This window comes from Acomys russatus, chromosome 22 (assembly GCF_903995435.1).
Source record: "Acomys russatus chromosome 22, mAcoRus1.1, whole genome shotgun sequence".
Classification (NCBI taxonomy): domain Eukaryota; kingdom Metazoa; phylum Chordata; class Mammalia; order Rodentia; family Muridae; genus Acomys; species Acomys russatus.
The window spans coordinates 53,251,847-53,261,487 of record NC_067158.1 but is presented as its reverse complement, the minus strand read 5'-3'; the positions used below and the strand labels follow the sequence as shown (position 1 = coordinate 53,261,487).

General features: G+C 43.5%; 1 protein-coding gene across 1 annotated transcript; it reads left to right on the top strand.

Annotated features, from left to right (window-relative positions):
* The first annotated feature begins 2,583 nt into the window (after positions 1-2,583).
* On the top strand, positions 2,584-5,736 carry Tlr6 (toll like receptor 6). Its single transcript, XM_051164795.1, has one exon. The coding sequence runs from the start codon at positions 2,650-2,652 to the stop codon at positions 5,035-5,037; it is 2,388 nt and encodes a 795-aa protein (XP_051020752.1). The 5' UTR covers positions 2,584-2,649; the 3' UTR covers positions 5,038-5,736.
* Positions 5,737-9,641: the final 3,905 nt, after the last annotated feature.

Genomic DNA, 9,641 nt, shown 5'->3' with positions numbered 1-9,641 from the left:
TTTTCATAATCTGCTTGCTTGTTTGAATCGAAGGATTTGTACAGCGCAGCAGCTTAAGACTGCAGCTTAGAGGAGCCGCTCTGTTTTGAAATGGTTTTATCCGTGGGTTGATTCCACCAAGGGCCAAGAGATGGCGCCAAACCACTCCTAAGTGCTGCTGGTCGGGACTAAGGGTTGGTCCAGCCCTTTTCTTTTCTCCGGGCAGGTTAGAGGTTACCGTCTCCTCAGAGAAGGAAGTCTGGGTAAGTAAGAAGGCTTTTCTGGACTTTTCAAGCTATTGTGTTGACGTTTCAGATGAGAAAGAGTTAATGTCAGTGCGGGGACTAGGTAAACTTTCTTTGAAATTTTTGCAAAAACGGTTTTGTGTGTTTTAAAAGTGTTGGCTGTTGTTTGGACTACTTATGGACAGATAGTGTGACTTTATGGTAGACAAAACAGCTGGCATTTCAGCGGAAGCCAAGGAAGTGAGCTGAGTCCTGTGACTTTTTTTTTTTTTTTTTTCTTCCTGGTTTGGGCTGTTTTCTCCTTTCATGACTTTGTAGCCGTTTGTGGTCATGACAGCACCCTGTGCTGGATCTAAAACAGTGTTTCATTTCATTCACGTGGTACTATAATCTTTTATTGGTCTGCGCCTCTCCTTAATTCACGAGCATTTTGGAGGAAGGACTTAGGTCAGTCATTCCTTTGTGAATTCGTAACCCCCATCCCAGACCCCACCCCCACCCCAGTTTCTACTGTGCCCTTTGTCCAAAGGACTCTGAATAAACATTATTTAAAGTGATGGAAGTGCCGGATATCAGATTCCTGAACTCTTTGCAACTCTGAATGCAGCAGCGAGGTGGCACTTGCCTTCCTCCTGGTTTCTTCACGCTTGTGTAGACTTGACTACAAACCCTTCGCCTTGCACGCTCGCCCTTGCTTACTGTTATTTCCTACTCTTCCGTTCTCATAATTTTAATTTTTACAGTGCTCCCTCCACCCACCACCTTTATGGTTTTGAAATAGTGGTTATGTCAGCTGTTCTTTTTATTTCACTTTTTGTTTGATGTACTAAACAAATTCTTACTCTTGTCTGCTATACTTACTTTAAAACAAATGAACTCTTGAATTTTCCAGTGTTTGCCCCCCTTTGCCCCACCCCTTGGTTTACATATACACTAAAGTTTGGGGCTGTTTCTCAGAATGTGTACTCTAGGAACTGCTTGAGGTTCTGAGCACCATCCCCAAAGGAGATGTGTGTGTGTGTAGGTGTGTGTGTGTGTGTCCCTGTGGCCACACTTGTAGGATGGAACCTCATCCCTAAGTGTCAATTCTCTACCATCCTGTTGTAGAGGCTGCTCCTCTTTATCTTTTTATGTATCGGTATCACAAATACTACAAACATGCTCATTTGCATATAAAACTTTATTTTGGGTATGTTTTAAGAGAGCTTAATGTTTTTTAATTTATTAGTTCTTTGATTGTATTTACCCCTCCCCAACTCTTCCCTGACCTGCCCTCTTCCCTACCCACCCACCTTAGTGGTCTCCTTTTCCCCCCCTCAAGTCCAATTTCTTCAGGCCATATACCCCTGGGTGTGTGACTGGAGGTGTTAGACCTACCAAGAGCTCCGCCCTAAAAGAAACCGGACTCTCCCTCCCTCAGGAACTATGGACTGCTCCAGTTAGAGGTGGGATTTGCTGCCTCCTCCCCGCTCCATGCTGCAGTTCTATTAAAGGCAACCTTTACAAGATTGTAAGTAATAGTCACAGAGTGTCAAAGCTGTATAAGAAAGAAAATTAAATGTAGCTACGATTCGGAGATAACTCCTATTAGCATTTGGCATAATTTCTTTTCACATTCCCCACCCATCCATAGGTCTCATGTGTGCCAAGTTAGAATCTATACTTTTACAGTTAGAGTCTCAGTACATACAGTTTGGCTACCTTCCATTCACTTAATGTTACATTGAAGGTTTTTTTTTTTTTTTTAAATGAGAATTAAGTTATTTCTGGAGACTTGTTTGACTTCAAGGGCTGGCACACAGTCTCTTGCTGGCTTCTGTGCCCCCAAGTAGCTCAGATATTTTTCTGTGCAGTTCAGAGCTTGAATGGTATAGTTTCCTGAGTGTGCATCTGTGTTGGTGCCTTTGAACCTCTTGGCCGCCTTTCCCCTGCCTCCACCCGTCTCCCTGTCTCTTCTGGTCCTGCTTGCGCGGTGTGTGTATATCCTCTCTCCCTTCCTCGTACTTCCCTGGCCTTCTCGTGTGTCTGTTGCTCATCCTTTGTTATCGTCAGCCTCAGTTGGCTGCAGCTAGTAGATATTTTTGTAAATTTTGCTCCAGCCCTGAGAAAACTCTGAGTGTGAAACAAAGAGGCACCTCCCTAAGGAATCCTTCAGGAAGCTCCTAGACTAGTCAAAACACACATATCATGGTTCCCTATGGTGAAAAAAAAAATCACATAAAAATATAAGGGGAGGTTAGGGATGAATCTGAGAGTGGATGAAGAAAGCACTTGAGATTCTGACAAATGGAAGCTATTTAATAGCTTAAATAGAAGCCACTACCTAAGCTTTATTAATCTTAATGTCGGTCTTATTTCTAGAGCTTGAACTAGAGTAACAATGCTGTAAAGAACGGTAACGGCCCTTTGGGACAACCATTGCAACATGACCCAAGACAGAGAACCTGTTGTGGAAAGTTTCCATTTTGTTCACATCCTGGCCTTAATAGTCGGCACGGTGGTCCAGGTCTCTGATGAACGTGAGTCTACTGTAGACTTCTCAAACAGGAACCTTACTCACATCCCAAAAGACCTGCCACCAAGAACAAAAGCCTTAAATCTCTCTCAGAACTCTATACGGGAGCTTCAAGTGTCCGATATCAGCTCCCTGTCAGAGCTGAGGGCTCTGAGACTCTCCTACAACAGAATACAGAGACTTGATTTCGGTGTGTTCAAGTTCAATCGGAATTTAGAATACCTGGATGTCTCGCACAATCAGCTGCGAAACATCTCTTGCTGCCCGATGGTGAGCTTGAGGCACCTAGACCTCTCATTCAACGACTTTGACGAGCTGCCTGTGCATAAGGAATTTGGTAACTTGACGCAGCTGAGTTTCTTAGGATTAAGCGCTACAAAGTTCCGAGAACTGGATCTGCTCCCGGTTGCTCACTTGCACCTAAAGTACATTCTTCTGGATTTAGTGGGTTATCATATAAAAGATGGCGAGACAGAAAGTCTCCAGGTTCCAAATACCAGTGTCCTCCATCTGGTCTTTGATCCGAATAGTTTGTTCTCTGTGCAAGTGAACATATCTGTAAATACTTTAGAGTGTTTGCATCTGAGTAACATAAAACTAAACAATGAAAACTGTCAAGGGTTAGTTACATTTTTATTAGAGCTCACGAGAGGCCCAACCTTATTGAATTTGACTCTCAGTCACATAGAAACCAACTGGAAGTGCTTGGTTACACTTTTCCAGTTTCTTTGGCCCCGACCGGTGGAGTATCTCAACATTGACACCTTAAAGATAGTTGAAAGCATCAACTCGGAAAAGTTTACTTACGTGGAGACAGTACTAAAGGGTTTGAAGATAGAGCATGTTGCGAACCAAGTGTTCATCTTTTCAAAGGAGGCGTTGTACTCCCTGTTTGCAGGCATGAACATCAGGATGCTGACAATCTCAGACACACCTTTCATCCACATGATGTGCCCTCGGTTTCCAAGCACATTTATGTTTCTGAACTTTACGCAGAACGTTTTCACAGACAGTGTTTTTCAAGGCTGCTCCACATTAAAGAGACTGGAGACGCTTATCTTACAAAGGAACGGCTTGAAGAACTTCTTTAAGGTAGGACTTATGACGAGGAATATGTCCTCCCTGGAAACGTTGGATGTTAGCTTGAATTCCTTGGACTCTCATGCCTACGAAGGAGCATGCGCTTGGGCTGAGAGCATATCAGTGTTGAATTTGTCTTCGAATGTACTTACGGACTCTGTTTTCAGGTGCTTGCCTCCCAAGGTCAAAGTCCTTGACCTTCACAACAACAAAATAAAGGCCATCCCTAAAGAACTCACCCACATGGAAGCTTTGCAGGAACTCAACGTAGCATTCAACTCTTTAGCTGACCTTCCCGGGTGCGGGGCCTTCAGCAGCCTTTCTGTGCTGGTCGTTGACCATAATTCAGTTTCCCACCCCTCCGAGGAGTTCTTCCAGAGCTGTCAGAATATTAGGTCCATAGCAGCGGGCGACAACCCATTCCGATGTACATGTGAGCTGAGAGAGTTTGTCAAAAACATAAGCCAGCTGTCAAGAGACGCGGTGGCAGGCTGGCCTGACTCTTACACGTGTGACTACCCAGAAAGCACTAAGGGAACCCCATTGAAGGACTTCCACCTCTCTCCACTGTCCTGTGATGCTGTTCTGCTGACTGTCACCATCGGGGCCAGCGTGCTGGTGTTGGCTGCCACCGTGGCTTTCCTCTGCCTCTACTTTGATCTGCCCTGGTATCTCAGGATGCTTTGTCAGTGGACACAGACCCGGCACAGGGCCAGGAACATCCCCTTAGAGGAACTCCAGAGAAACCTGCAGTTCCATGCTTTTGTCTCATACAGTGAGCATGATTCTGCCTGGGTGAAGAATGAGTTACTTCCAAACCTAGAGAAGGATGGCATCCGGGTCTGCCTCCACGAGAGACACTTTGTCCCTGGCAAGAGCATTGTGGAGAACATCATACATTTCATTGAGAAGAGTTACAAGTCCATCTTTGTGTTGTCCCCCCACTTCATCCAGAGTGAGTGGTGCCATTATGAGCTCTACTTTGCCCATCACAATCTCTTCCACGAGGGGTCTGATAACTTGATCCTGATCTTGCTGGAACCCATCCCACAGGACAACATTCCCAGTAGGTACCACAAGCTGCGGGCTCTCATGGCACAGAGGACTTATTTGGAATGGCCTACAGAGAAGAGCAAACATGGACTGTTTTGGGCCAACCTTAGAGCTTCTTTTATTACCAAGTTAGCAGTGGTCAATGAAGACGATGTGAAAACCTGAAGCTTGGATTTCCAACTTAATAAAGTGTTAACTTGGGTTCTGATGAGCATTGTGGATTTAAGTTCCTATCTGGAGGTGCTTTGGTTGTGGCGCCTTAGTTTGGTCTCCATGACTATAATAAACAACATGATCAAAAGCAACTTGTGGAAGAAAGGGCTTCTTTTGGCTTATAGTTACGGTCTGCTGGGAAGGGAAGTCAGGGCAGCAAATCAAAACAGGAATCTGGAGGCAGGAAGGGAGGCAGAGGTAGTGGAAGAATGCTGTTTTCAGCCTTGCTCTCCATGTCCTGTTCAATGTGTTGTCTTATAGCACTGAGGACCACCCCTGCCCAGGAACGGCACCACCCGCAGTGAGCTGGGCCTCCCTCATCAATGTTAATCAAGAAAACGCCCCAACAAGTTTGCCTACAGGCCAATCTGATTGAGACATTTTTCTTAATTGAAGATCTTTCTTCCCAAACGTGACCCTAACATGTGTCTGGTTGATGAAAATCAAACTAACCCATATAGTTCAGAGCTAAAATGTCCTCAAATGCTTGTGCTTGAAGGCCTTGAGGGAAAATATGACTGTGCTGTTTAGAAGTTGTTTATGAAGGTGCTAAGTTCACTAATGGCATTTTCCACTGCTGAGTTCTCAGCTTAATAGACAGTGAGGATGGGACCCTAATTGTAGGAAGCAAGCCGTTGGCAGGATGCCTTTGAAGGCTTTTTTTTTTCAAGGCTCATTTTTCTTGTTCTGACATCAGGGTCTCACTGTGTATAGTCCAGATTTTTACTGAGCTCAGTGTCCCCTCTGCCTCGGCCTTCCAACAGCTAGGATCACCGAGGTGAACCACCACAATTATCTTAGGAGTGTGCTCTCTCTCCACCTGACCCTCTTCTCTCCGCTTCCTTGTCCCCACAAGGTGACCAACCCATCCACCACATGCCTCCCACCGTCATGACACTGCATGGCCTCAGGTCCCAACGCCAGGTCTTCCATCGCAGTGACACAAAACTGACAGCTCCAGCTTCTGTTTCCTCCAAATGTTTGACAGACACCTGATGAAAACCTTGATTCCACGGAGCTGTGGGATGAGGCCGAGGGGTGGATGTGGCATTTGTCTTGTTATACAGTGGCAGCACCTTGGTCCCATGAGGCTTAGCTGTCTGCTGTCGTGTCGACGCAGTCTTTTCTGAGCAAATACTCCATCATTCACGGAAAGGTCCCTGTCCTGCCTCCTTTCCCAGATGGATGCAGTAGGAGAAGGAGTCTACACGGCTTCATGTTACAAGAAAGAAGGCAACCTCAACTGTATGGGTCAGCCCATGAGACTCCTGTAGGCCATTGTTGGCTTTAGGCTGAGCTTTGCCCTACTGGGTGCGTATAGGTAGACTGGTAAAAGTTTCTGAACAACAGTTTGTCAGTAGGCACCAAGAGCTGAAGCATGTTCATAGGATTAGAAGGAAACAAAAAACAAATAAAGAAGCTCCGTTGATGCTACAGAAGTGTGGTGGGATGATCGTTGAGTTAACCTTGTTCTTCTCATTTACTTGTTTGCTCTAACTTTTCTTAGTAAACATTTTATTTCAATAATAAGACATTGAGATTACCTAGAACTTTTGTTTGAGAAAAACATAGATACAGATATGTGATCTTGTAGTAGGAAGGAACTTTTAAAATATCAAAGCAGCAAGGCTTGTGCCTTTAATCCTCTCACTGGGAAGCAGAGGAAGGCAAATCTCTGAGTGTAAGGCCAGCCTGGTCTACACAGTGAGACCCTGTCTCAAAAAACAAATAAATAAAACACCAATGGCATGCAGAAGCTGGCTTGTGCAGACTGGTGATGACCATGTGCGGTGGGAGCAGCTGGCAGCCAGGGAGCAGCTGTGGGGAGAATACTGGCATTCCAAGTATCAACAAATGCTAAAACCAGACTCTTCTTCCACCTAGCTCATCAACTCTCAGCTGAACAGCAGCAACAACCAAAGAAAACTCTGAACTTGAATCCATTTACGTAAAATATATAGGTTCGTTGTTGCAAAAATCATGCCATAAAAAGAGAAGCAGGGAGTTTGGAAGAAACCAATGTCCGCAACATAAAAGAAAATATACAACAAAGTACTAAACTATAACCTTACTATGAAAATAGGAATATTCCATGAACAAATAACTCACTAAAGAGGTACAAAATGTCACTACACATGGAAAAAGCCCAAAGACATAACAAAGTGAAAAAGAAACAATTATTTTTAATGATCTAGGTTTTCTTTTTTTTCTTGTGATTAGTTTGGCTAGCATTTTTTTTTTCTATCTCATTAATTTTTCAGAGAGCCACCTCTTTGAGTGATTCTAGTATGGTTGTTTTATTCTCTTTTAGTCTCTGCTTTATTAAATGAAGAACAATTCTAAAAGATCATACTATGACCAAGTTGGTTTCAACCCACAGTTCAACACACACAGAGTATTAAGTGTAATATGGTGCTCCACCATGCCTGGCTCAGACACCTAATTTTTAACAAAGTTGTCAAAAACAATCATTGGGCACGCACCTTTAATCCTAGCACTCGGGAGGCAGAAGCAGGTGGATCTTTTTTAGTTTGAGGCCAGCCTGGTCTACAAAGGGAGTACAGGACAGCCAAAGCTACACAGAGAAACCCTGTCTCAAAAACCCAAAACCAAAATTAAAAAAAAAAAACATGCATTGGAAACCATCACAGTGATGCACAGCTTTAATCCCAGAACTCTGAGGAAGATGCAGGCTGATTTCTATGAGTTTGAAGTCAACCTAGTCTAAGTAGTAACTTTCAGGCCACCCAAGCTTACTAGTGAGGCATTGTCTCAAATAAATAAGTGAACAATGACCACCCCCCAAAAAAACCAAAACCAAAACAAAAACCTGACCCCCACAGAAACATGCAATGGAGGCAGCCTCTTTAACAACTGGTGTAGGGAAAACTAGAAGAATAAAACTACAACCATCTCTCCTACCTTACACAAAAATGAATTCCAAATGCTTCAAGACCTGAAGGTAAGGCCTGAAACTTTGAGACTGCTGGAGGAAAACATGAACAGCACCTCCACACACAGATGTAGAAAAGGGTTCCAATAGTACAGGAAATGATCAACAATTGGGATCACATAAACTCTGCACCCTCACCAGAAAAGCAAACAATCACCATAATAAAGAGACAGCCCAGAATGGGGGAAAAGATATTTGCCAACTACACGTCTGGCAGGGAATTAATAGCCAGAATCTATAAAGAGCCACAAGAATTAATCATTAAAGAGCCAAATCACTAATCTACTAACTGAGCAGAATGCATTGAACAGATAGCTCTCAGCAGAAGAAATATAAATAGCCAATAAGCTTCTGTGGATCTGGACCCAGGGGGCGCCTGCACAAATTGTGGCGCCAACCAACGACAATGCATGAAATAAATCTAGACCCCCCCTGTTCAGATCTAGCCAATGGACAGCTCCTTCTCCACAGTTGTGGGGGAGCATGGACTGCCTCTGACATGAACTCTGGTGCCCCAGATTTGCTCCCCTTGGTGGGGAGGCCTGGGGTACACAGAGGAAGGGAAAGCAGGCTATCTAAATGAGCCCTTATAGGCTGTGGTCTTATGGTGGGGGAGGAGGCCCCCTTCTGTCAGAGGTCTAGGGGAGGGGGATAGGGCAGAAGAAGAAGGGAGGGTGGGAACAGGAAGATACAAGTGAGGTGATAACAATCCTGAGATATAATCTAAGTAAATTATAATAAAAAATTTTTTTTAAAAAGCCAATAAACTCTTGAAGTGTTCAACACCCTTAGACATTAGGAAAACACAAACTGAAATTGTGTTAAGATCCATCCCAGTCTAGTCAGAAAGACTATAATCAAGGAAGCAAATGACATCTTTGTACAGCATTGGTGTGAAAGCAAACGGGCAGCCAAAATGGAAATCAGAATGGAGCTTGATCAAAAGGCTAAAAAATAGAGCTGTCATAGGACCCAGTTATTCAATTCAAATTATATTTGACTTATATGTTCAAATTGGGTCAAGTATAATGACGCGTATGCAAATGACATAATGAGGCCCATTAACTTTTATGGTTACTATTGCTTATGTACGTGACAGGATATAGAACCGCCTAAGAGACAAACCTCCGGGCATGTCTATGAGTAGATTTCTAGGTTAGGCTGAGGTGGGGAGACGTATAAAGAAAGACAAATGTCATGTTTGTCTCTCATAGATAGAACTTATATTTAAAATTATATTTGAACTATATGTTGAAATTGGGACAAAGTAAAATGATACATGTGCAAATGCATAATAAAGTTCATTACTTTGTATGCTAATTTTAAGAAAAAAGAAAGTATACTTCCCAGCTAGGTGTGGCGGTGTACCTTCATAATCCCAACACTCAGAAATGAAGTCAGAGGGTCGTGAGTTCAAACGCAGCCAGATCTACATGGAGTGAGTCTGTCTTCACAAAACAGAGCAAGTGTCAGCACACCTGCCTAGCATTATGCAATTACGCAGACGTTACTCAAATTTATATCCTATAGAGAGAAGAGTCAATGTGAGCTGAGAAAGGAGGACTTGTGCTTTTTTTTTTTTTTTTTTTTTTAACTCACTACA

Bases quoted from the DNA above. Each gene is read 5' to 3' on its own strand.
- Tlr6 (XM_051164795.1), top strand. From the start codon at position 2,650: ATGACCCAAGACAGAGAACCTGTTGTGGAAAGTTTCCATTTTGTTCAC.